The sequence below is a fragment of the Brachyistius frenatus genome, unplaced genomic scaffold, assembly GCF_029030835.1.
Source record: "Brachyistius frenatus isolate BFR_SWC_R1_liver_20210118 unplaced genomic scaffold, ASM2903083v1 Contig_46, whole genome shotgun sequence".
Classification (NCBI taxonomy): Eukaryota; Metazoa; Chordata; class Actinopteri; family Embiotocidae; genus Brachyistius; species Brachyistius frenatus.
This window is the reverse complement of record NW_027210645.1, coordinates 2,865,932-2,892,962: the sequence shown is the minus strand read 5'-3', so window position 1 is coordinate 2,892,962 and position 27,031 is coordinate 2,865,932. Positions and strand designations below refer to the sequence as shown.

General features: G+C 42.2%; 2 protein-coding genes across 3 annotated transcripts in view; one reads left to right on the top strand and one right to left on the bottom strand.

The window, feature by feature from the left end:
* Positions 1-6,460: 6,460 nt before the first annotated feature.
* Positions 6,461-14,719, top strand: cfap90 (cilia and flagella associated protein 90). The gene is made up of 3 exons (XM_069703361.1): positions 6,461-6,577; positions 8,028-8,144; positions 14,343-14,719. The coding sequence occupies exons 1-3, from the start codon at positions 6,461-6,463 to the stop codon at positions 14,520-14,522; spliced, it is 414 nt and encodes a 137-aa protein (XP_069559462.1). The 3' UTR covers positions 14,523-14,719.
* A 2,529-nt stretch (positions 14,720-17,248) lies between these two features.
* adcy2b (adenylate cyclase 2b (brain)) overlaps positions 17,249-27,031 on the bottom strand; it is a 53,193-nt gene continuing 43,410 nt past the window's right edge. For both annotated transcript variants that reach the window (XM_069703441.1, XM_069703440.1), the window contains 7 exons: positions 26,616-26,700; positions 24,483-24,641; positions 21,965-22,111; positions 21,705-21,812; positions 19,094-19,208; positions 18,254-18,378; positions 17,249-18,172 (listed from right to left, as the gene is read on the bottom strand). In XM_069703441.1, the coding sequence (XP_069559542.1) occupies positions 18,020-18,172; positions 18,254-18,378; positions 19,094-19,208; positions 21,705-21,812; positions 21,965-22,111; positions 24,483-24,641; positions 26,616-26,700 (892 nt within the window). In that variant the 3' untranslated portion in view covers positions 17,249-18,019. The remainder of the gene's footprint in view (positions 18,173-18,253; positions 18,379-19,093; positions 19,209-21,704; positions 21,813-21,964; positions 22,112-24,482; positions 24,642-26,615; positions 26,701-27,031) is intronic.

Genomic DNA, 27,031 nt, shown 5'->3' with positions numbered 1-27,031 from the left:
GGCCGTTTGTCTCCTCCTTTGCTCCTCTAGAAGACGGCGATTGATCCTCTGCAGGGACCTTTTATGATTGTCCACCTTCTGTTTCAGATACTCCACCTGTTTAGGATTGTTTTGCGGCGGTCTCGTCTCAACAGAAGTAGCAGCGTCCCGGGGCTGGACGTCTCCCTGGGCGGCCCTTGCCTCTCCTGGCTGGGAGGAGGGTTCCTCGTCCTTGTTGCTGCTGGCTTCATGGAGGATGGCTGTCAGCTGGTCACACTACTCCTCCAGAGCCTGCTTGTCCACCTCTTGCACTTTAATTTTGGTGGACAGTTGAATACAGGAGTTGGTCTTGTTGTCCAACTGCTTTTTCAGGATCTTCAGCTCATGCAGTGTCTCGTTCTCCCTGCTGACCTCCTCCTGCTGAAGTTTGACGCTCTTAATCTCCCTCTACAGGATGTCAGCTCTAACCTTTTCCATCTGAAGTGCACACACGAGCTCCTCCTTGCTTCTCCTTGTGACACTGGACTCAGCCGGATTGTCAACTTTGGAGGAGCGAGTCAAACCTTCAACGATGTCTTTGTGCCTCCTCAGGTCCTGCTCACTGCGGAGTCTCAGGTGTTGCTCCTCCTGCAGTTGTTTCTCCACCATGCAGAGCCTTTTCCGGTTGTAGTGTCGTTTGTTCTCTGCCATTTCTTTCATCCTGTGCCCCTGCTGTAGACGGTCATTGGTCCTGTCCAGGACTCTTTTATGGTTCTCCACCTTCTGTTTCAGATAGTCCACCTCAGAAATGCTTGGAGGCGGTGTTGGCTGAACAGAAGCGGGAGCAGCACAGTTTTGGGGCTGGACCTCGCCTTGATCTCTGGTGGAGGGCTCCGTGTCCATCTCATTGGTTTTGTTGCTGCCTTCAGGAATAACATCTGTAAGCTTACTCAGCGTCTTTACCATGGCCTCGATTTCCTGGTCAATGTGTAGGCTAAACTGCTCCTGAGTTACAGTTGATTTACTTTGGATCTGATTCTGGATTTGTTCCATTTCTGCTTCTAATACAATCAACACTACCCATGTGATATCCCCTGTGATGTCACAGGGGATGTCACATGGGTAGTCACATGGGGTAGAGACATGTGACACAACACAACACCTGTGATTTGTGAATTTGAATAAAAACAATCTGTTCATTCGTCCCTGCTGTTTATTTCCTTTCAAATCAGGGCCACAAACAGCTTTACAGTTAAAATTCAAAACACAGGCCGATATTAAACAGGAGGAAAGAGGTAGAGCTATTGGTGGCATGAAATCTGGTAAAATAGCGGGACCAGATGGGCTACCAATAGATTTTTACAATTTAAAAAAAAAAAAAAAATTAAAAAAAATTCACTGAAACTGTAATAGTGTGAAAACGCTATAGTAACGTTTTTATTATGAAACAGACAACCCCCTTGTTCTTTGATATACCAACGTGAAGAACTACGCTAATGAAGAAATTTCCCCTCGGGGATTAATAAAGTGTATAAAATCAAAAATCAAAATCAAATCAAACCGAGTGGACGTGAACGCATCGTGGACTTACTCCACCAGGCCAGTAGATGGCGCTGTCGCGTTTCTGTGGATCAAACCGGAGTTTCCCTTCAAGTCCAACGTAGCGCGAGTCAGAACAAAATGGCGCTGGCTCGATGAAGACGTCACCTCATCGCGTGTCTCTTCATTGATCCACAGGTGCCGTAAAATCTGTTTAAAGCTCTTTAGTTTACCGTCACACACAGGTAAATAATTCAGGAACTACTTTGCTGTGTTGTGAGATGACTGTGACGGCGATGTAATGTTTTAGTGTGAATTTGTGCAGCGGTTCAAACGCTAATTAGCCTGTTACATGTAAAGCAGAGTTGTGACTATAATCCTGTGTCTTTTTAGTAATGGTCTTCGTGTTACTTTAAATGTTACAGCCTTTCAGCGTTGAGAAACGAGTCCTACTATAAATGTTGTGCATCAGACGATGAGTTTATTGTAAATCTGGTATTTGGACAGTCATAAATTTAAGTTTGGGTAACAGAACAAATTGTATTTATTTTTCTAATTATTGATTTGTTATTTGCATTTTTCTCTTTTTCTATTATTGAATACTAATGTAAGAGTGAAGTGCGGGAACATATTTTGATATTGTGTCAGAATAAAATAAGCGCCGGCCGGGTGAAGACGTCACCTCACGGTACGTCTCTTCGTTGGTCCACGGGGAACCACAGATCCACAGCGCTGTTCGGCCCGTGGATCACACGCTGCCGGTGCAGACACCCCTAGCGAGACGACCGCAAGAACCGCTACCCAGTGCTGTACAAAGAGATCAAAACAGTTTTATTATTAGGACGCCGGGGATTACATCGTTTAAGGAGGCTCCTTAACATGTTCAAAGCTTAGAAGATACCTCAGATAAAGTCTTCCTCTCTTTAGATGCTGAAAAGGCTTTCGATAGGGTGGAATGACCTCATCTTCTTCTGGAAAGATTTGGACGTGGCGGCACTTTTATAAAACGGGTTCAGTTACTGTATTTAAATTCTACGGCAGAAATATTAACAGAGAGAATTATATCAAAACCCACTGCAGTTAAAAGAGGATGCCCTCAAGGTTGCTCTGTATCCCCCGCTATTATTTACTTCAGCAACTGAACCATTCGCAACAGCTGTACGGGCACATGCAGAAAACGATGAAGAAATGATGATCTCTTTCAAGAAGTGAGAAAACTATTCATTGGATTTATTTGGAAAGATAAAAGCGCTGGAATCCATCTGTCTTTACTCTACTTACCATACAGTAGAGGAGGTTTGAAGTGCCTCTTATAGTCTGGCACTATTGGGCGGCAACTTGGATCTATTAAGTTATTTTTTGCAACAGTGGAAAGAAATGCAGTCCGAAGGGTGGGGAGCAGGAGCCCACCGACTGGTGGAGGTAAGGCTGACTGGTGGAGGTAGGGCTGACTGGTGGAGGTAGGGCTGACTGGTGGAGGTAGGGCTGACTGGTGGAGGTAGGGCTGACTGGTGGAGGTAGGGCTGACTGGTGGAGGTAGGGCTGGGTGTGTCAATTCTGCGGGATCAATACTTACAAGCTACTCATTTGGTATCGAATTTTTTATTTTTTAATATCAATAAATACAAAACGTGGGTTGCTGCATCCCTTCCAAATGTTTTTATTTGTCGTAAGTTTGTCATATTTATGCTAAAAGTTGTTGCCCCGTGTCACATGACCGTGGGAGCCAATGAGACACGAGGATAGAGCGAGCGAGCGCCGCCGACTGCACACCTCTCTTCCGCATATTGAATTTTACTTGAACACGAGCGCCGGAGAGGATAGCAGAGAGACAACGTAGCGTGGTGGTGCTGCTTTTCATCGGTAGACAAAAACACTGCAAGATGCACGAACTGGGACAAAAGGGCGCCACGCAGCTGCAACACTAGTCACCTTTTTAAACATTTAAAAACAACCCAGCGGTCGGCCCTAAATTCCAAAACATTTTTTTTTATCATAATTTCATTTTAAGGCAGTGACACTACAGGGGAATAGAGTAATAAATAAATTAATAAACTAACAGTTATCACAGTGAAACTTCCACAGTTGGTTCTTTGAGGTACAAATTATGAGAATAATTAATGTATTAATGTAAGTGTAATGAACTTTTTTTTTTTTTTTTTTACTATCATTATGAAAAAATGACATACCCATTTAAGAAAGTATCAATATTGGTAAAATTCGAACTAAAAGTATCGGTATCGTATCGAACTTCAACAGTTCAGTTCAGACCCGTTGCTATAGCAACAATTAAAAATTAAAAATAAGGCCTTCCCCTCCTTCACAGAAACACAACACCCAAGCATCATATAACATAGTTATCTCTGCTTAACATGATCATGATCACCTGAATTCTTCAGCTGTGTAGTGAAAACAAATGATCTAATTTAGTAATGAAACCTTTATTTAGTTTTATATAAAACAAAAAGACACATAAGAATAAGTAATGATCACTCAAAAGTTTAATTCTGAAGTCAAAATCTGGGTTTATAGTGTACTCAATTCAATTCATGTTTATTTATATGGCGCCAAATCCAAACACTTTGCAGGACATTTCAAGTCACTTGACATAGTAAAGTCTTTACAACAGACCCTGACAACATTATAGAGGAACCCAACAATTCAACAACTCTACAAAAGAGACAGATGAAAGGGGGAAAAAAAAAACCTCCTTAAACAGGAAAAAAACACCTTTTTTCTCTGCTTCCTTTTGTCGATGCTGATGTGCTACTTGTGACATCCAGCAGGGGGAAGGCTCATACTAGAGATCACCTGGACTTCACCAATGGAGAGACATGGATGCTGAGTGGTGAAAGAAAGACTTAAATCTCTTAACAAAATACTTGTACCGTATCAGTTTCTTTGAAACGGGGGTAAAGAAAGTAATGAGCCATCTCTACTAGCACTGACGGAGACGCCAGCCTGGTGGAAACTAGGACCGTAAAAGTCAAAGTAATTGGTTGGATTTAGATTTTTTTTTATTATTATTATCATTATTTGAATAAGCTGTGGGAAGATAGCGTTCTTGCATATTATGTATGAAGAGCGTTCCACAATCCCTCAGTTAATCAGCTTCTTCAGGACTTTGTGGTTTAATTAGGTTTGATTAACGCTGGTGGCAACACTAATAAAAATCTAACATGTCGTCACATTCAAAAGTGGTCAGACTCTGATTGGTGCACAGAAATATATGGAATCACGATTTTCTCAGTCACTGCCCAAAGAAAGGACAAAAAGATGAATATTTAACTTTGACAGAAAATGTTTATCTTCAGGCAAAACCAAATAAGTTTGAAACTTATTGAGAAAAATCTGTTTTCAGGGTCTTTAATTCCCCCAGTGAGGCCAGAGTGTCTGGCTTTCCACCAATCAGCTATTCTGTTGTACAGCACTGCAGTTTTCTTCCTGATTTTTTTTCTCTCCATAGTCACAATATAACACTAATAATAATAATAATACCTGCTGAATGTCAATAGTTACAATTAGCATTTTATGAGTCATGTGTTGTTTGGGTTAGCTGGATTAGTGGGTAAGGTTTTGTTTTTTGTGTGTTTTTTTTTTTAAATACATTTTTACTGTTTTTGTCGAAGAAAAGTTCATCTGAAGCTGTCTGGCTGCTTTCACACTGATGAGGACTTCAAATAACCAGTGCTGCTTCGAATGATAGAAGACACATTCAGAGAAGGCGGCAAAACCATTTAATTTCATATGATTAAAATAGGATGTGAAGCAGTGGGAAGATGATACACCGATGCAAACGAGGCTGAGGAACAGTGGTGGCGTGGTTTAACAACTCGGAAACATTGAATGTCTGACCACTGCCTTTCATTCCCACAGCAACGCCTGCCAAATAGAAACATATCCCTCTGAAATGTCAGCAGTGTCGTCTTATTTTCCACCCCCTGCTGCTCTGCCATAATTACGTGGAAGGGAAGGAAATAGCAGAATAACAGCGCATGCACACACACACACACAAACAAACACACACAGAGAAAAATAGGGTCAGTCACTATCATTGTGTAACATGCACACACACACACACACCATCCCAGATTCAAGTGTGTGTGTGTGTGTGTGTGTGTGTGTGTGTAAGGACGTCCTTGTGCTTCACTTTACGTGCCATTTGTTTGCATTTTATTGATCACATCACTCCTTTCTATCAAGACGCACACAGTTTTACTCCCAGTGTTTCTTTACAGCAGCATGGAGCTCCAAACACTGGAAGTGGTCTCACAGTCGTCTTGTTCCAACCCTCCCTGTCTGGCCACTGGACTCAGTTTGCCAGGAGGTGCACCAGCTGTAGGCTTCTTCAGACAGTGCTGAGGGGACTGGGAGGTTATTTATACAGTGATGGGGCTTTATTGTGTCACCCAGGAACAAAACAGGAACAATCTCAATGGTCTCCTGCGAGTTGCCAAGTGGAACAATTGTCAATTTATCAATGATTAATGTTAACATCGATGCTGTTGCGACTGCTACCTTAATGATATTGGCCTCTGTGGCTTCCCTCATTGTTATATTGCTGCAGTAAAAATAGCAATGCACAATTACAAAAAGGGAGCATTAGTAATAATTTTCCACCAGATCATACATTTGGCTTTCAAAACCTACCCAGAGGCAAAAGGCAGCCGATAGAAATATTCCCTTTTGGCTGATAGTTGGGTGACAACATACATCTAAATGTGTCACAATGATAAATACACGTGTTAGGCTCGGCATTAGGTTTCCCCCACTACAATACGTACAGTGCATGTGTTTTATTTATTTGTACCAAGAGATTTTTGTAGTGACGAGCGCAAAGGAGCTCAGAAAAACGGGCAAACCACCAGCTCGTGAAGGCAGCACGTCCGTATCCGAGCAACCGCAGACGCCGGCCTCTCAGTCCGTCCACTTCTCTCAGGTCTCGCTCAGTGCTAAAGCCGCGATGGACAGTTCACCGGAGGCCCAAACCAAACCGCTGTACAGCATGTCTGTTTTCAGTTACATCCCGCCACGTCGAAATGAGACCAAACAAATGTCGTACTTCAACAAAGACTCGGAGGTAAGACGGAGTAAGCAGAACTATGCTAATTTAAGCTAACACACTGGTATTGTTGAAACGAGCAAACGGAAAATATTTCACTTCCTTCACGATGCTGTGACGAGATTACAACAGAAACATGTTCAGGTGAGACACCTGTTGGCCACAGAGCCTCCACATACATCGAGCTTTCACTTTTGAGAGGAAGTTGCCTCCTGAACTTTTCCCAGCGTGTCATTCAGATAAATAAAAAGCATCCCTTCCTGTGAGGCTTTGGACGATAAACTTATTATTATAATGTATTATAGACGAGGATGATGAACTCTTATAGGTTTATTATTATTATTATTATTATGTATTATTATAGACGAGGATGATAAACTCTTATAGGTTTATTATTATTATTATTATTATAATGTATTATTATAGATGAGGATGATAAACTCTTATAGGTTTATTATTATTATTATTATTATTATTATTATGTATTATTATAGACGAGGATGATAAACTCTTATAGGTTTATTATTATTATTATTATAATGTATTATTATAGACGAGGATGATGAACTCTTATAGGTTTATTATTATTATTATTATAATGTATTATTATAGATGAGGATGATAAACTCTTATAGGTTTATTATTATTATAATGTATTATTATAGACGAGGATGATAAACTCTTATATGTTTATTATTATTATAATGTATTATTATAGATGAGGATGATAAACTCTTATATGTTTATTATTATTATTATTATTATGTATTATTATAGACAAGGATGATAAACTCTTATCTGTTTATTATTATTATTATTATAATAATGTATTATTATAGACGAGGATGAGAAACTCTTATCTGTTTTTTATTATTATTATTATTATAATGTATTATTATAGATGAGGATGATAAACTCTTATCTGTTTATTATTATTATAATGTATTATTATAGATGAGGATGATAAACTCTTATCTGTTTATTATTATTATTATTATTATTATAATGTATTATTATAGATGAGGATGATAAACTCTTATCTGTTTATTATTATTATTATTATTATAATAATGTATTATTATAGATGAGGATGATAAACTCTTATAGGTTTATTATTATTATAATGTATTATTATAGATGAGGATGATAAACTCTTATATGTTTATTATTATTATTATTATTATGTATTATTATAGACAAGGATGATAAACTCTTATCTGTTTATTATTATTATTATTATAATAATGTATTATTATAGACGAGGATGAGAAACTCTTATCTGTTTTTTATTATTATTATTATTATAATGTATTATTATAGATGAGGATGATAAACTCTTATCTGTTTATTATTATTATAATGTATTATTATAGATGAGGATGATAAACTCTTATCTGTTTATTATTATTATTATTATTATTATAATGTATTATTATAGATGAGGATGATAAACTCTCTTCTCTTTCAGGCCCCAGAAGTCACCATGTACGACCAAGTGTTTCACCAAGCTGAGGGTTACGATGTGAGACTGCATCGGGACGACAGAAATCACTGGAAAGGACGAGGACTTCACGTCCACAATGAGGTAACCAACATTTTAGTCACTATTTTACTCGTCGACGAGCTCAGTGGTGAGTTATTCAAACATTAATATCAAATTAGTCTTTTATTTGACTGTGAGCATTTCAAAAGCCTGGCAGCAGGGGTGGTTGCAGGCTTTTTAGATGAAGGGGCCAAGAAGCAGTCGGGGAGGGGGGTGGGGGGGCATGGGAAATCAAAACATTTCTATCATAAATAAATAGTGTTGAAAATGGTCTTTTTTTATATTGAATAACTGTTTTGCTGGTCACGCCGTTACACCCACGACGGGTCGTCTTTACTGGGGCAGTCGAGGCTTCAGTGGCCTCCTGCCGTCAGGAGGCTTCATTACTCACTCACTGTTATCTGGAGGGCAGCTATGAATATCATCGCAATGGAGAACGCCTGCACAGCTGCCCACACATTTCAATATATATAATGTGGTGTGTGTATTATACCACGAACGGATATGTGGTCTGTGGTCGAGTTGTGTCTCTCCTCTTGTGGTGCTCTGATTCTGCATCGCAAAACAAGCAGGTGCTGACAGTGGTGTTGGTCATTGTCAGCAGATTGACAGTATTGGGGGGTGGTGGGGTGGGGTTGGGGGGGGGGGGTGCTAAAGAGAAGAAACAGCAACCTCCGGGACCTGAGAAAAATTAAGCTAACGAGAAAGTTCCAAAAACTGCAGTTCCTCAAACGGCCACTTGAGGCTTGCTCCAAAAGTTAGTCAGTCCCAACAGACCGTTAATGTTTACATGTCCAATTTTGAAATAAAAGCTAACTGGTCGGTACAAAGAGCGGTTTTGGTCTCCACAGCTAATTTCACTGTTCATGACAACTGTACGACATGGGGATGAATTTTCATGTAAAGCACCCATTTAAATTGTGTTGAGACTTAAAGTTACACACAGTTAAAAGGGCCTTGCTGCTTTGAGTGAGCGGTAGCCACAGTCACAGTTGGTTAGCTGCGTCCAGGTCAGCCAGAGCCATACAGACAGACTCTTCTCAGCGCTGATGTCAGCAGTCAGGGTTCATTCAGCCCACCTCTGCTCCACCCATGCACCACCTCATTTCCCTTTTTTTATTTTTTTTTTTTAATTAGGCAGGAGTCAGCGGTGTCAGGCACCGTCAGGATGACAACGGTTGAAGCCACCCACACTAAGATTCAAAACAGATCAGCGGGAAACCTGTGGGTGACGTCACAGAGGCTACGCCCATTTTTTTTTAATTTACAGTTTATGGTTGGAGATAAAGCGTGTCAGTAAAATGACAAACATTTTTAATTAGCATGAAGCCTCAGAACTGCTACAAGCACAACATTTCCCTCAGCTAAAGCATCAACGACTCCTGAAATACAAAAACACGTATTGCCACAGACGTAAACACATTGATGGTCATGGACACAGACATGAAACACATACTTTGGATTTAAATCATTCTGACCTTTTAAACTGACCCAGCATTCAATCTACTACACGGTCAGCGATGTTTTTGATATCATGTTAATTTGTTGCTTTAATCTACGTTTTCCTGTGACGGGTTAAGAAACTCGATTATATTAGTGATCGGTCTCACGTTCCTGAGCCTAAACATTCATGCAGTGTACACGAGTACAACCACAGCTGCTATGCAGTACGGTATAAACTGTAATGCAGCTGAGGAGTTAGTTTAAGTTTTTTTTTTTCCTTCGGTAATGACGTCAGTGGACGTTGCCTTACAGCCTTGAACACCTACACACTTTGCACACAAATCACAGACCAGCACAATACAAGCATTGTGTTTCCTCCGAGCTAACGGAGGACCTTTAACCTTCTGATTCATTTTTTTTTTTTTTGGTAGCATGTGGCGGCTGACACATATCTCCTAGTTTTATGACATTTGCTTATGGCTCCTTTTGAAGCCCGTCTGGCTCCGTGGAGTAATTATTTATGTCAAGAAAAGTAGCTCACCGAGTTTCTGGGTCACTGAAAGCAGAGAGGCTGGTGAACAAAGCAGCCACACACACACTGCTGAGCTTGTAATTACAGCCAGTTGAGTGGTTGGCTGTCAGGGTTTATGACAGTTGCTGCACAATTTGCCTTTAAATATTAATTTCAAAAACAATTTATTGGACTTTTTCGCAGGTTAATGTCAGTGTTTTCCACTAAAGCTCATAAACATAAACACCCACCAAAGAGCAGTCGGAGGCTTCCAGTGTGAAAGAAAGTGTGTCCGCCTGCTCTGGATAATACTGAACAACACATGTACTCCAGTTTTCCCTCATATACGGTGCATCCAGAAAGTATTCACAACGCTTCACTTTTTACACATTTTGTTACGTTACAGCTTTATTCCAAAATGGATTAAATTCATTTTTTTCCCCCTCAAAATTCTCCACACAATACCCCATAATGACAAAGTGAAAAAAGGTTGTTTAAAATTTTTGCAAATCTATTAAAAAGAAAGAACAAAAATATAACATGTACATAAGTATTCACAGCCTTTGCTCAATACTTTGTTGAAGCACCTTTGGCAGTAATTACAGCCTCAAGTCTTTTTGAGTACGATGCTATAACAGGGGTGGACAAACTTTTTGGCTCAGGGGCCACATTGACTTTTAAAATTTGACAGACGGGCCGGGCCAGCACCAGATGCATACATATCAAACATAAACATAAAAAAGGCATTACAGTGTTCATACGTACATTCACTTTTAGTGGGAACAGTGTTGTTGTTCTCTGTCAGTGCATCGAAGTCTGGTGTTAGTTTTGTTGTGTTCTCAGAACAGATCTGAGGTGTTCATCACTCAACTGGGATCTGTCAGGTGCTTTGTTGGTGTTTGTCACACTAAAAGTCTGTTCACACACGTACGTAGAGACAAACAACACCAGCATCTTCTGTGACATCTTCTGGATGTTTGGACATTTGGCTGCTTTAATGAAGCAGAAAACTCATCCAGTTTAAGAGAGTTGAACTTCTCCTTGAAGACGGTGTCACATTGGAGATCAATCGGTTCCAACTGCAGCTCCTGTGGCGCCGTTTCAGGGTCTCGTGTGAAGGGACACGACACCAGCTGAAGAGACAGGACACCAGCTGAAGGGACATGAGACCAGCTGAAGGGACATGAGACCAGCTCCCGACACGCCGTCATACGAGTCCTCTCCCCGCGTTTTCCCCTTCAGGGATTCCACGGCCAAAAACTCCTCCGTTATCTCAAAATTGTCATTAATCCCTCTGATAAAAACTAAAAGCTGAGCGGTGTCCTTTATGTCGTTACTTTCGTCCAGTGCCAAGAAATATCATGTAAATGACTCCGCTTTTTTGTTTAGCTTGCTAGCCAAGTCTTCGTCAATCATCTCAACACGGCGAGTCACCGTCCTGCGTGATGAGCTCATGTTTTCTAATTTGTTCTTGCTCTCAGGACACAAGACGCCTGCTGTCTCTACCACGCACTCTTTGAGAAACTCCCCTTCGGAGAAAGGCTCGCTGGTCTTTGCTCATTTGAATGCCAGCAAATAGCTTGCCTTCGTGCTTGATTCTTGGACGGCAGCTTGTTCAGATAAAGGTGTTTTGCTGAGCCTGCAAACCATCTGCCGACCTCCGAGCGGTCGCCGTCCGTTCCCGCGTTGACTGGTTGTTGGCGCAATTAGCATGCTTGGTGGAAAAGTGACGGCTGATGTTGTATTCCTTTAAAACCGCAACGGTTTCTTGGCAAATAAGACACACAGCCTTCGACCGGACTTCAGTGAAAAAGTATTTAGTCGTCCGTTCCTTATTAAACACTCGGCGCTCGCTGTCGACTTTTCTTTTCTTTGGCCCGTTCATTGTTGCAGATGGGTTCAGAGCAGCAGCAGAGTAACAACGGAGAGCAGCCCGGCCTCCGCAAAATCAAGTCAATGTGTCACTGCGCCTAGTGCGCCACCTGGTGGACCGCCAGGTATTACAGGACAAGGTCAAATGAATGCAGTCATAATTATGATATGATTTGATTTGGGCAATTCTGTACCAATCTTCAGCGGGCCGGATTAAAAAGACCAACGGGCCGGATGTGGCCCGCGGGCCGTAGTTTGCCCACCCCTGTGCTATAAGCCTGGCACCTGTTCTTGGGCAGTTTCTCCCGTTCTTCTTTGCAGGACCTCTCAAGCTCCATCAGGTTGGATGGGGAGCGTCGGTGCACAGACATTTTCAGATCTCTCCAGAGATGTTCAATCGGTTTCAAGTCTGGGCTCTGGCTGGGACACTCAAAGACATTCACAGAGTTGTCCCGAAGCCACTCCTTTGTTATCTTGGCTGTGTGCTTCGGGTCGTTGTCCTGTTGGAAGATGAACCTTCGCCCCAGTCTGAGGTCCAGAGCTCTCTGGAGAAGGTTTTCATCAAGGACGTCTCTGTACATTGCTGCATTCATCTTTCCCTCCATCCTGACTAGTCTCCCAGTTCCTGCCGCTGAAAAACATCCCCACAGCATGATGCTGCCACCACCATGCTTCACCGTAGAGATGGTATTGGCCAGGTGATGAGCGGTGCCTGGTTTCCTCCAAACATGACGCTTGGCATTCAGGCCAAAGAGTTCAATCTTTGTTTCATCAGACCAGAGAATTTAGTTTCTCGTGGTCTGAGAGTCCTTTGGTTTGTGCTCTGACATGCACTGTCCACTGTGGGACCTTATATAGACGGTGTGTGTCTTTCCAAATCACGTCCAATCAACTGAATTTACCACAGGTGGACTCCAATCAAGTTGTAGAAACATCTCAAGGATGATCAGTGGAAACAGGACGCACCTGAGCTCAATTTTGAGTGTCATGGCAAAGGCTGTGAATACTTATGTACGTGATTTTTTCATTTTTAATAGATTTGCAAAAATTTCAAAAAAACATTTTTTCACATTATCATTATGGGGTATTGTGTGTAGAAGTTTGAGGACAAAAATGAATTGAATCCATTTTGGAATAAGGCGGATGTTAATGACGTGATCTGTGTGGTGAAACTACAACTTTCAGAAGATGAACTACAAAAAAACACATCTTCGACACGTTGTCCCGTGTGTACCACCGTGTTGTTTCATGCAGGCTGTGTAAACATCTTCACTCATAAAGTCCCGAAGCACAATAACAGGCTCCAAATAAATTTATAAACTTAATCAGCTCAGCTCTGCGGTGAGTGCAGCTGATAATCATTTTATTAGTCAAGTTCATTTCTGATTCCGTAAACAAATGACACTTCTGTTCATGTGAAATTTGTACAGCAACTCAAAGTAGGCAACAATAACATGTTTTTATTGTTACTGGGCTACTTATTTCCACATTTGGGTGGTTAGTCTACGTATTGATCAGAGGGGTCACGTTAGTTATGGGAGAGCATCTATACGTGCAATAATACTGCAAATATCCCGCTGTGAGACTGAAACCGGAATCTCTCCGTAATAAAACACTAGACAGGAAAATATGTCGGACTTTAGTAAACAGATCAGACTTTTACAAACAGTCAAATTGAAATATCGTGACAGCTGTCATTGATACTCAGCATCATGTTCGTCCTGTGATCAGAAAGTGATCCTCTGTTACATGAAGTTGTTTCTTCCAGGAGGTGGTTGATCACTCTCACCCTCCTGTCCTCAAATTTATCAACAAGAATTCAAATTTTCAGAGCATCACATTTTAAGCGTCAAATCTACGACTGCACATACCATCATTCCTAAACCATCAAGTTGTCGCATTAAATGTTGCAGCTGCAAGGAGTTGTGGGACGGCGTTATCTCCTATCCTTTCATCAAGGACGGTCTGGTGTATCCTATGTTAAAGGAGATTAAAAAAAAGGAAGCATTGAAGCTCTTTTCCCAAACATTTGAAAAATTCAAGCAGCTCTTAATATGGCTGCTACTCACTTAAGAACCTTCCTAAGCAAAACTGACTATTTGAATGCAGCCACTCAGTTGGCTGATTGGCAGACTGGCTGCAGGTGCAGCAGGTTGAAGAAGTGGGAGCAGGTGAGGTGGGCGGGGACGACAGGAGACTGGAGACCCCTGGTGGACGGGGGGAGTAATACAGGGAGCAAAGCTCCACTTGGATTGCAGAGCAGGTCTGTGGGACGGGATTAGCCTGGGGGAAATGGTTTTGGGTTTAATGAAAATGATGTACACTTTTGTTGTTGTTGTTGTTGTGCATTTTTTTTTTTTCAATAAAATATTGGGGGAGGGGGAAACCCCACTCTGTCCTGTTCACTCCTGCAGGAGAAGTCCAGGACTGTGCCGGTGCTCTCCTCCTCAGTGTACGGCCAACGCTCTGTTCCCAACATCTACCGCACCGACCGGCAGCATTCACGTGTCGCCTGCATTAAAGCCGAATTCTTCATGAAAAACGGGATCATCTGGAACGTGGCAGAGGGATACGGATCGGTGGCCCCAATCTGAAAAGGCCGACACATCACAGCCTGAGAGTTTGTTCTCCGAATAATAAACCAGCGTTGCAGTGTGGAGCTCAGTTTTAAATGGGTGCATAATAAAAAAAAAAAAAAATTATAATTTCAACTGTGATTTAATCAGATGACATTTGAATTTGATATGGGACTGTAACACGAATCATTAGCAAGTCAAGGCAGTTCTTTAAAGTGAAATGGAAACTGTCAAAAGACCTTGAAGAATAATACAAGAAATACTGCGACATTTTCCAGGAACTCTACATTTTCTCCTGTAAAATCTCTCCATCGGTGTGGATGTGATTCAAAGGTTCAGGTGGATAAAGACAGACTCGGAATCACAAAATGTCCGTCAGTTATTGCAGCTGAATATTCCACATGATAGCAGAGATCAGAGTCCTGGATTTCTGATTCGGCCTTCAGTAGCTTTTAATAAGAAGCCGAATGTCCGGTCTGGCAGAAATAATGTTGAACTATTTGAAAGTATACATTTGAAACTTTGAACATTACAGCTGTCGAATTTCAGGCACTTCTGAAACTAACTTTGAACTCACTAAAAGTCAGACAAAACCTGTTTCAATTTGGGAAAAGTTTCCACTAAAAGCAAGACTGAGACGTTTATATTCATCCAGAATGAACTACCTCAGAGTTCCCTCTATTAGATCTCTGTTTTCTCTTCCCGTTGATCTTTTGTCAGCTTCTCCTCATGCAAATACATCTGTCACACTTCACTAACCCCTTTGATTCGACCGGTTTTCTTGGATTCTTTCTGTCTTTAAATTCCGATCCCACGTGGCGGAGACCGGCCTCCCACATAAAAGGACATCTCTCGTTTGGTGTTTCGGCAGAAATAGACCTTTTAGTTTGAGAGGCGGTAGAGTATTTCAATCTGTTTGGTGTTGGAGCGGCAGTGTTTGTTTAAGAGGGATTAGGAGCTAACGCACGAGGAGGTGTTTGGAGACTGACAAGGAAGAAAACCTCCTGGCTTCACATCTCAAACAGGCAGATTCTTCTTCGGAGGCTGTTGCCGAGTCCTAAAGTAAATGCAGCGTCTTACATCTTTTCAGCGTGTGTTCACTATAGAAAACACGTCTGCTCAAATTACACAAATGATGTTGTGTGCTTCCTCTGTAAACACAGCAGACGTGAAGTTCTGATTAGCATTGATGCAGACAGTAAAAGTATTTACACTGGAAGGTGGTTTGTGTGAAGCAATATTGAATATCTGACATTTACGGAGAGGTGAATATTTGATTTCTGGCATAGATAGATGAGGAGGTCAATAGTACTCCTGACAGCGGTATTGATACTCTCATTTTACTCTACATCTCAATATATAAAATCGTTGGGAAATATACTGTTGCTTTAAAAAAAAAAAAAAAGTCATAAAAGATCATTAAAGATGCCGTATGCACTGGTAATATGGATACTGTAAGAATATATCTGCTAAAGTAAAGGATTTCTGTGCTGCAGAAATAACAAGATCTATGACACACAAGTCAGTTCGATGTAATAATACAGTGTTAAAAAACACAGAGTACATCAGCGCTCTTTGTTTACGTGCTGCTAAAATTAGAAGCGATGTTTGTCCAGTGTTGAGAGGTCATGCTGATGTTGCTTCTTTTTCTATTGGTTTAGCAGTGAAATGGCTGTGAAGGAGTGTTTGCATCTGTTGCTTATGGCTGGCTGGTATTTGAAGCAGGAAACCAAAGGTAAGGTGGGAACGTTTGGGAGCAGGCTGCCGTCCGACAGAAGGGATTCTACCTTCTTTAAAAACTCTTCATTGTACAGATTTTCTCTTCAGTAAATGCGGCGCTGCTGACATTGATCAGCTCCGTTGCGTAACAAATTCTTCCATTTAGGATTGATTGAAGCGTAACAACAGATGAAATAAAAAGTAAGAATTGACCCAATTAAAGATCAATAGAACAGAGTTATCGGGGACGTATTGAACTTAGCTTCCGGCTTCTTCTTTTTTTTCATACACAACATATTGGTGTTACAATCAAAGCTCAGCTTATTTTTTAGTTTTAGAGTCCAAGTACTTGTGCGACTCAACAATTTTTATATCCTGACCGTCTAAAATCAGTACACATACCGATACCGTGCAGTATCTTTGGTCTTTGTCACGTTTAGTTCCAAAAAGGTTTCATGACACCATCTTGAAAATGAACCTGTGACAGAACAATGGCACGTTTCCTCCACCTTAGCGAGCTTATGATAACGGTGTCGTCAAACCTGCTTCTTCCAACCCTCGGCGAACCCCGGTCGTACTAAAAAAGTCGATGCTAAAAAAGTTCCTGACAAAGTATTATCCACGGACAGTGGAAACGTGGAGCGGAGCCGAGCTGATCCTGCCACTGGAGAACAGGCTTAAGTGCTTATAAACCAAGCCGAGCAGAGTTATAGCTTCATCCTCGACCCTTCTGTTGGATCGATGTGCAAGCTGCAATGACACGAGAAGCGTCTCCGTCTTGTCCAGGAGTCCTTCTTTAATCAACTTTTCAAAAGACTTCGTCACTGTTGAGGTCGAGGCTGCACGTTTGTCGTCATTCACAGTCTTGATAAATATTCTCTCTAATCAATCAAGCTAATAATGATCTTACAAGCTTTTGTCTCTGTTGTGACTACACCCTGTGAATTTTTATGGTGTGATAAGTCTGTCATGGTGCTCGTGTTTAAAGCGCTAAAACAAAGACTCGCACACAGAGGACATCCAGTTATATACAAATGTTTAATGAATAACAAAAGGGTGGCAGTGAACATTTACACACATGCTGTTGGTTTGGTTCCAGATGCATTATAAAAAAGAAAGCTCTACTTTTCGTCTGTGAATCCTGTGCCTGAGTCCACCTGGTCGAGTGGGACACAAACACGGCTCTAAAGCTATAAATACAAATCACAGGTTCTGGCACCCATCACGCTGGCAACGTGTTGCCATCAACACTTCTTTATGACAATGAACTATTGGAACATTCATTTGCAGTAAAATGGAACAAACCGGCTCGTATTACCAACCAGGCAGAGATTTAAAAAAAGAAAAAGGAAAAACACAGCTCGGCAGGCAGCTCTGTTTGCTCAAGTATAAGGCTCTGAAGCACTGCAACACTGGCATGGGTAATTAACTCCCCACCACTACTATTGTACAGATGGGTGACTGCGGTCCTTGAGAGCTGCGCTAATTCAGCAGACCTCTCTTGAGTCAGGCACTCCTTCAGACAGTGAAGAGACTCCTTGGAGCGAAATCCTCCGTCACGCTTGAGATGTGAGAACCATCCGGGGTGCAGCGTCGAAGGACTGTGCCGGTGAACCTGGGCCCTGATCTACATTGTGCTGCTAAGGACAAAAGTATTTCTCGACAATTGTCTATCCATTGTACTGCTGGCTTCTGGTAATGGGTTTTTACTTACAGAGCATGACAAATCACTTCTACGGCCACTTTGTGCGCGCAACTGTGTTCCCAAGTCTATTGGTTCGGTTAGCGCCGCAGCCTCAAGGCATCACGGTGCCTTGCGACAGAGATCGAGTCATCTCGGTGTGAACAAAGTAGGTCTTCAGCTCTCCTTTGCCCTTCACGTTAATGATGCCGCGACACGAACACATGTACCCTAGTGTCGATAAGATACCACTCGTCTCTTCTGTTACCTGTACAGGAAGGAAGAAGCATGTCTAGAATTGACCAACGTACGGTAAAGACGTGCACCTGTATATCGTAACACCTCCCACCTGTATTTTGCCAAGCACACCAGTGGTTTCCATCCTACTGGCCACATTCACACTGTTTCCCCAGATGTCATACTGAGGCTTCTGGGCCCCAATTACTCCTGCAATCACTGGCCCGTGGTTTATTCCTGGCAAAAGAAACCAATAGACCAAGTTTAGGAGTGTCAGTCGAAAGGTTTAGAGACTGTTCCCGTTGTGCGTGAACGGTAAGTAGCAACGTAGCAGGGGGAGGCTTTAACCTTCGTGAGTCAGCACCGGAGTTACACGTGAGTCTCAGAGTTTGTGTGAAATTTTTGGGTAACACAAAGAAGTCACGGAGCCAAATCTCGTAAGTAGGAGCAGTCGGGAGTTACGATTGTGCTTTTGCAGGTGAGAAACCGAGCCGTTTTCAATGCGCCGAGCGGACACGTTGTCATGGAGAAACAAAGTTTCATTGTGCACAACCCACAGATGTTAAAGGGAAAAAAAACACCTGGTTGCACCTCTGACCTAATGCACTTTTTTTTTTTCCGGTTTTGGACAGTGACGTTCTGCCTCTTCGGAGGCGCTAATGTCACTCAAAACACCTCTGCGGGCTCGTTGCTTCATTGCGGTAGGCTGAAAGCATTTCAATGGTCTCTTGCTGAATTCTTGAGTTTGACACAAAATTTGATGCGTGCTCTCTCCTCATGTCCTTAAACATTTTTTAGCTCCCCCTGCTCTGTGCACATCACGGTGCTACTTACCGTTCAGATGCAACAAGAACCGCATGGCTGACGTTAATCGCATGTAAGTCAATTGCAGCTTAATCTAATCACTGGATGAAATTTGTGCCATGACGATGTTGAGATCGAACGTTCTCACCAATTCGGAGTCTGAAGTCGTTAAAAGAGTGCTTGTTGATGACATCTAGCTTTCCAACCAGAGCAAAGGCAAACTCCATCATTGTGCCGATGTGCATGTACTGCCTGTCATGTTCCTGAGGGAAACGCAGAGGGGGGAAGGGGAGGGGGGGGGGATTTCAGTCAAAGGTGCAATTTAAAATCATGTTTGCATATCAATACATCGATATCAATCAACAGTCATAATGTTTACAAGACCTTCATCACCACGACTGACATTCTAAGTTTCATGCAGTAGAATTTAATTTGAGTGTATTTAAAAGTAAAACTTGGCTTTACTCTGGGCAATAAACACTTCAGAGATGATATCTGGTTCTGGATGCACTCTTGTTTTTTTATTGAGCGCAGCTAAACCCCGCCCCCTTAACACTGTTTATTCACAGATTTTCTTTCAATTTCCACCTGAAAAATAAATCGTCCAAATTCAGTCAGTAGCAGCTTCAAAACTGTGTCAAAGCACGTAAGGCTGAAATGAACAACCCTGGCTCTGTGGATAAGAGACACTTGAGCGAGTTTTGAAGTACAATATGTCTGTGTGTTCCCGTCACAAGGACAGAGTGAGATCTGAAATAAACGGACACTTTTCCTTCCACTTGAACTAAACTGTAGGAGAGTGAATAGGGGCTTTGTGACAACGACTCAGTGACGCTGATGTTATTGAACTGTTCCGAAAAATTCTCAGCTGCAACTCTACCGAATCTGATGCAACAGAAATGAAGGACGACAAATGCTCCCATTCATTCTCACGTAAGTAGCACCAGGTGGTCTCTTCACTGAGTGCGCTTCAGTTTGGCAAACTCTGAATATGGCAGCAGTTTGTGTTTTCATGACAGACACGACCTGATACAGGAACCTCCAGGGTGAAAGAGGTTTAAAAGTTTGAAGGATTGTCCATTTTGTTTTAACCAAGAACAAAAGTTCCAAAGAACTTTTAGCAAACTCTTAGCATTACGGCTCGCTGGCTTACTGCCAGCAGGAGTGACGCAGAGATACTTTCAAAGCCAAAGAGCATAACATCAACTGACTTCGTGATTTGGTTAAGTTAGAAAAAGCCCCATTCAGGACCAATATCTCCACCATGCTGGCGCGAGATGTTACAACCTGACTGCACCACAGGCCTGTCAATCAAACAGAAATGCTCCTAAAATCAGGGCTTATTTTCGGATTACTGATCTGATTGTTTTCATATGGACAACAAAAAAGCTGATCAAAAGGAGTGACTTCAGTGAATCACACCACGATGGCTTTTGGAACAAATCTATTGACCTTTTATTTCACGATAAAAATCGAGTGCGAGTCTATGGAGCGAGAGGCTTTTTGGAGCCAACACCTGGCGGCCCTCGCTGGAATGGGATTGTCAAACACAAAGACTGACCAACATGGTCATAAAGATCTTTCATAAATGTTGCATAACAAATGTATTTCTTTCTATTACAAAATATCGATACTTGGCATCCGTGTATTGAAACGATATTTCCCTCCACTCCTAAAAAGATTTTACAGGCTACTTGATTTAAGATGCAACAACAGTAACTAAGGAGCGAGGGTTGCCTTTGTAAACGCTCAACTAAGTAGGTTTCCACCAATCAAGCGGATCTCCTTTACAAATCACTGTGCTGCCACATTTCTGATTGATGATCTCATTTACCTACAGCGACAACACTGGTGTATTCAAACATGTAGTCATGAATCACTGATGCTTGAATGATATGTTTAGCAGACTCTGTGGAGCTGCACACCCACAGCTTCCAAATGTATTTGGACAGCCATAAATACTCTGATGCTTCATCTTCATCCTGTTTTGTGGCCACAAATTAAAAATGATGAGCTTGTTGAATATGAAGCTTGGGCTGCTACAACTGTCCTCGTACTGTGACACTGACCCTGCATTTCAATATCCAAACTACCATACTATTTAGTATGCCATAAAAAAAAAAAAAAAAAAAAAAAGATGTAGTATGTCCCAACACATAGTATGTTAAACATAGTATGCCAAAAGTACCAGGATGTCCTACTACATCTGGTTTTATTTTGCATAATGCAATTCTGACCCACAATCCTCTCCGCAGCAGAAGATACGTAACAGCGACTGAGTCACGGAAGCAGTTAGTGGCGTAAATGTTCCGCCCATAAAAGGAAGAAGAAGAAGAAGAAGAAGAAGAAGAAGAAGAAGAAGAAGAAGAAGAAGAGGAGCCATTAAAAGGAAACGTACTCGTTCCAAATCGCATCCTTTTTCTCTTTACTAGAAATATTGCGCTACGGATTGTGATGGGTACGACCAAGAGGGTCAAAGTTCAAGGCGCATTTTTATGATGAAGTAGTATGTTCCAATTGTGCACGTACTACATGCAACAGTAGATACTTTTTAAGGGAAGCTGCAGTACGTACTAAAAGCAAAAAGAAATAGTATGTGATTGGGAACGCAGGGCATGACTGTGTGTGTGTGTGTGTGTGTGTGTGTGTGTGTGTGTGTGTGTGTGTGTGTGTGTGTGTGTGTGTGTGTGTGTGTGTGTGTGTGTGTGTGTGTGTGTGTGTGTGTGTGTGTGTGTGTGTGTGTGTGTGTAAAAGCTTGCCTGTGCACACTCCGGTCCTGGCGTCACATTGAGTCCTGTAGCAGCCATGTAGGTGCTACCGATGGTCTTTATCTTCTCCACGCCGCTGAACTTGGGCTTGGACAGCAGCTATGAACACAGAACATAACACTACATGACGCTTCTTCTACTACTACTTTGGAGCATAATCACTAGGTATGACTGTCTCAAAAAGCAGTAGGAAACCTTTTTTTTGTTTTTTCAGATTGTCAGACAGGATCATCAATAAGAGACGAGTTTACCTCATCAAAGTCTGCTATGATCTCGTTGAGAAGACGGAGGCACTCCAGTCCTTCCTTATTGACATCAGACTCGGTGTAAAACTCTTTGAAGTCGGGGATGGAGGCGAACATCACACACACCGACTCGTACGACTGATGATAAAGGTCCTGATAACGAACGAGAAGAAGATAACAGCTGTTTGATTGATCGAGCACTGGAGAAGGAAAGTTGAGGATATATGGTCTCCGAGAGCTCACGCCGACCTCACGCTGAGCAACGACTCTTTAAGTGAAGATACTTTAATCATCTGTGCGGAGACGCTTTTGCAGCAGCAAAATAGTAACAGCATTCATCAAAAGAAAGACACAAGTAAGAACAGAGCATCCGAGATGAAATACAGGAAATGTAAGCATGTTAGACAAGTAGGCCGCATCTATTACCACAACTGTGCAAAGACAGCATGCAACAGTAGCAGGCCATAAAGAGAGAAATGTGTTTATTCGAAAGAAAAAGATCAGCACATGTAAAACTTGTTGTTATTATGGAAATAAGAGAATATCATAATAATAGATGAGAATTAAAAACACATTTGTTGTGAAAATTCTCGTTCAATCAGGTCATGGTTTTATCCAAAGGTAAATGGACTTTGAAATTCTTGAAGATGTTTCATCTGTAATCTAAAAAGCTTCTTCAGTAGAATCTTTCTTCTTTCGATATGTTGTTTTAATCACCTATATTTGAAGAAGTAGTTTGAATTTTTGAGGAACACCTTAATTTGCTTTACTGCAGATCGTTAAAGGTGAATGTCAATATCATCCTCGTGTCTATGTGGTCAATATGAAGAAACAGTCGACAGGAAGACTGCCAACGGAGGGAAACAGGTAGTTGTACAAAAAAAATTAAATGTTAAAATAACACATTCTCCCAGGAGTCACGGTTTCTCAGCTTGGCACAGTCATACTTGTCACAATATGCTGTCTTTGGTTTTGTTTGGGGTTGAACCAGAGAGTATCACTGGGAGGTCGGTCTCTCCAGAAGAGCTTTGGAGGGTTGTAAAGGGAATCGCCGAAGGAGAGAGCCGAGGCAGAAATATTGCCTGAGGTGAAAGGGACTGGTGTATTAAAAGTAATTTTCGTTCATGGAGTCATAACTCTTAAATCTCAACACACACATACTCCTATTTGTAGATTCAGTGTGGCGTATGTCTCCGATGCTCATTGGGAGTAAACATCCACAAATCCGCTTCGAAATCAGAGAAAGACTTTCCTGAGAGTTCTTCAGTATTAATGTCATTCTTCGTTCCACTGAAACAAGAACTTATAATCGCTATTTACCAAATTGAACCTAAAAAATGGGGTACGCGTCGTAGTTGACAGTTTACTTACCGGCATGACAACATGGCAGAGAGAGAAGTACATGAGTACAGTTTTGTCTAAAGGGGGGGTGAAGAGGAGAAGGTGGAGGGGGGCAACATTGCCACACGAGATTTTGTTTCCTTCAGACAGAATCATATACAAATGGAAGTGAAGCCAATGCGATAGTGCTTTGGAGTGTAATACTACTTAGAGCCACCAGGGGCTGGCTGAAAATGTACTCTGTATATGAAGTAGTTCCCGGGTCTGAAAAGTGAGACCAATGGAAAGTGGCGACGGCCTGAAATGCCAAACTGGAGGCCTCAGAATGACGGCTCCCAAACCAATGGGCGACGCCACTGGTGGTTGCCGGTGGAATAAAAGAGATGTTGACAACATTTTCTTTCGTGGGCAAAATTTTCAGTTGAAAACAGGTAATATATCGCAACATGTGTTATCGCAATAGGTTAGGTTAGGTTAGGTAGTTACTTTATTAATCCCCGAGGGGATTTTTTTTTCCGCTACAGCAGCATACAGAAGCAATAAGGTAATAAATACTCAGCATATGTGATCTGCAACCGAGCGAGTGACGTCTTTTTGGTTGCTGCTTGGCTTCAACCAACTCCCATTTGAAAAGCGTCAATTGCCACAGGTCATTATGGTGTCATTCGCTACATTCACTCCTTCTTATCCGTGTTCTGGTATTATTCTGGTAGATATTAAGACCCAAAGAGAGGTGTGTTTGGGGGCATGCCAGGTTAGATTGACATGCCGTGAGTGCAGTCAGGTTTCCCCTATAGGTGGGCATGGTGTCCCAGCGTTCACAGTCAGATCGAATCACATTTACTGTTCCCTCCTCCCCAGCTCCTCCAAATATAATCACTTCTGGCTCAAACCCCCCCCCCCAAGATGGTGTTGATCAAAATGCCAGACTGTAAGCTTCTCAACAGCAGATCTCAAACCAATGGGGGACTTCACAGTTGGTTGCCACTTGCTTTGGATGCAGTCAGACTGTTTCTCCTGTTTTCAGTCTATTGTGGTGGGCTTAACCAACCAGCTTCTGGCTCCAGCTACACATTTATCACACAGACATTACTAACATGAATAAGTGTATTTCCTAAACTGAACTGAACCTGAACTGTATTTATAATCTAAAGTAGTGAAGCGACCGTCTCCTCTCATTCACCTCATTCTTCCAGTTGCGCCCCAGGAAGTGTTCGGCGACGTGAGCCGGTAAAACGTTCTCCAGCAGGACCCGGTTGAGGTTCTCCATGGTTTCGATCTCCTCACACTCCCTCTTGAACTTGTCCCTCCACAGGAAGTCCAACCTACAGTAATATTCATTCTGTTACAGGAGGACACAGAGTAAAGAGACACCTGCGTCATTCACACCCAACACTCTCTCCGAGGCAACTTGCACCAAAAGCAGGAAAGATAAACCAATATCAAGATTAAGAAAGTGATTTTTAACTCAGTTAAATGCAGAAATACATTTTAGCAAAATGAGTCCAAGCGCAGACTGAATGTTGTTAGAAGCACACGTGTTTGAATCAACCTTGTTTACTCCTCCAGCTACAGAAATGTATCCACGATATGAGGACGTGTCTCCGGGACGGGCTGCCTGCGTCTCGTTCTCATCATCGCCACCAAATGGAAACAATATAGGATTTCTAAAAAAACCTAACGGACTGAAACTGAAGGGCATGCTTGGTATTCATAGAAAATTAATGCCCCAATAATACGACAATGAAACAATGTGAGAGGCTCCGCTGTGATCGCTCAAGGAAATGGCGAGCGGACGGGACTGCTTTGCATAAAAGATAGCCACCGCTTCTTTTTCTTCTTTCTCTTTTTGGTTATTCATGCTCGAAGGAGTTTGGAACACATCTAAATATGTCAGTAAGACTCACAAATCGAGGTCAAAACGTCCGGGGAGTGTGTGTTTGAGCATCAGATGGGGTCCACTGAACACGCCGTCATATGGAGGATTTCTGAAGGCTCCGGGCTACCTGCTGGCCGGCCCCTGCAGTGTGTGTGTGTGTGTGTGTGTGTGTGTGTGTGTGTGTGTGTGTGTGTGTTTGCGCACGTGAGTGGGAGGGTTTTCAGTCCCCTGTGAGATCTATTTCATACGTGTGGTTAGCAGTCTGGATGATGTATGTGTGTACTGAATAGGTTTCCCTCGAGATTAAAGAATGGTGCCAATTTAGAAGCCCCCCAACAGTGAAGGTCTATCCGGCGCTGCGCTGGCATCTTGTGCTACCGCGTTGATGGCCTGGAGATGAAATAGATGAGCTTCTGGCCTCTGAGGAGAGTCAGTCAGAATAATTGGTGCATGTAGACGTATGTCCAGATTGAGCGCTTTCTCCTGGTGTGAGGAGAGAGGATCTCCAGCACCTCCACGAGTCTAGAAAAGTAGGCCAGAAGAGACGGAGCTCATTCCAGATGCCGTTTAGAAACCAGCTAACGAGGCTGTAAATGAGTTTTGCTCCACTGAGCATCTGTTCTTGAGGGATGAATTACAGATGCCTCGTTTCTAGAAACGCGGTTTCTCCTCCCTCTGACTAAATGGCCGGGAAAAAAAGGCTCATTAGGGCTGATGGTGAAAATTTTGCAAGGGAAGTTTATTAATAGCAGGCTAAAGGCGTAAAAAAAAAAAAAAAAAAAAAGACATCCGGCTCTGATTCACGTACTTCTGTGTCGAAGCAGCACTCAGAAAACCTTACGGCCTGTTTCCAGAATTGTCTGATTAAACTGATGAAGCTTTGTTCGGCACTAATTTACAGCTAGACAACATCCGGAGGAATGAGCCCAATTACCCTTTGATAAGCCTGCAACAAAGAGTTTTACACAGCAAAGCTGTGTTTCCAAAACAAATATCTTCCTCGCTTCTGGTGACAGTGACCTAGAATGAGAACAACACACGGAGCTGCTTGGCTCTCGGGAGCCCCAGATTTGGGTCCTGCAGCCCTGCGGGTCGATCTTTCTATCCAGAACATCTGCTTCGAGGTCACAGATGATGGATGGTACCCCGCCAAAAAAAGATGAAACACCTACAGATCTGTGTCAGCTCAGTTTAGGTCTCAACACCACGAACACGTCCATCTGAGCCAAATCCTTCAACCCTGCTTCGCAAAAATGACTCTGGAGAGGAGTAAAAGTTATTTTTAGATCTGCTGATCTCTTAAATAGTTCTGATTCTGTGCCAAAATCTGATAGGGATGTCTGAAGTGAGTGACCCAACCTACAGAAAAAAAAATGTGTGTCACTATTACACGGTGATGAACAGTGACGTCACTGTGACATCGAGAGAGCGACTCACCTGCCTGGCCAGGACCAGCAGCGTGATGAAGAAGATGAACATCGACACAGAGCCCATGGTCTTCAGATCCTTCAGGACTCCTGGTCTGAACACAGCGAGAGGAACGCAATGTTTTCACACATGATTAGGATTGTCGTTCATCACTGTTTAACTGGAGACACCTGATGTATTTACAGCATGTCAGATAGTCTGGACACATTCTTTATTTGTTTCACTGTAAAAACACACACACACACACACACACACACACACACACACACACACACACACACACACACACACACACACACACACACACACACACACACACACACACACACACACTGTAGTTTATTTTGAGTCAGCCCCTACGACCTGGCACATCAAATATATATTCATCCACAGCTGAAAATAGTCCATTTTCTTCCTTTTGCTGA

What these genes read in the sequence shown, in the direction of transcription:
- cfap90 (XM_069703361.1), top strand. Translation starts at nt 6,461, where the DNA reads ATGGACAGTTCACCGGAGGCCCAAACCAAACCGCTGTACAGCATGTCT. An exon ending in ACTTCAACAAAGACTCGGAG is followed by an intron (nt 6,578 to 8,027) that starts GTAAGACGGAGT and finishes CTTCTCTTTCAG; the next exon opens with GCCCCAGAAGTCACCATGTA. An exon ending in GACTTCACGTCCACAATGAG is followed by an intron (nt 8,145 to 14,342) that starts GTAACCAACATT and finishes TCACTCCTGCAG; the next exon opens with GAGAAGTCCAGGACTGTGCC.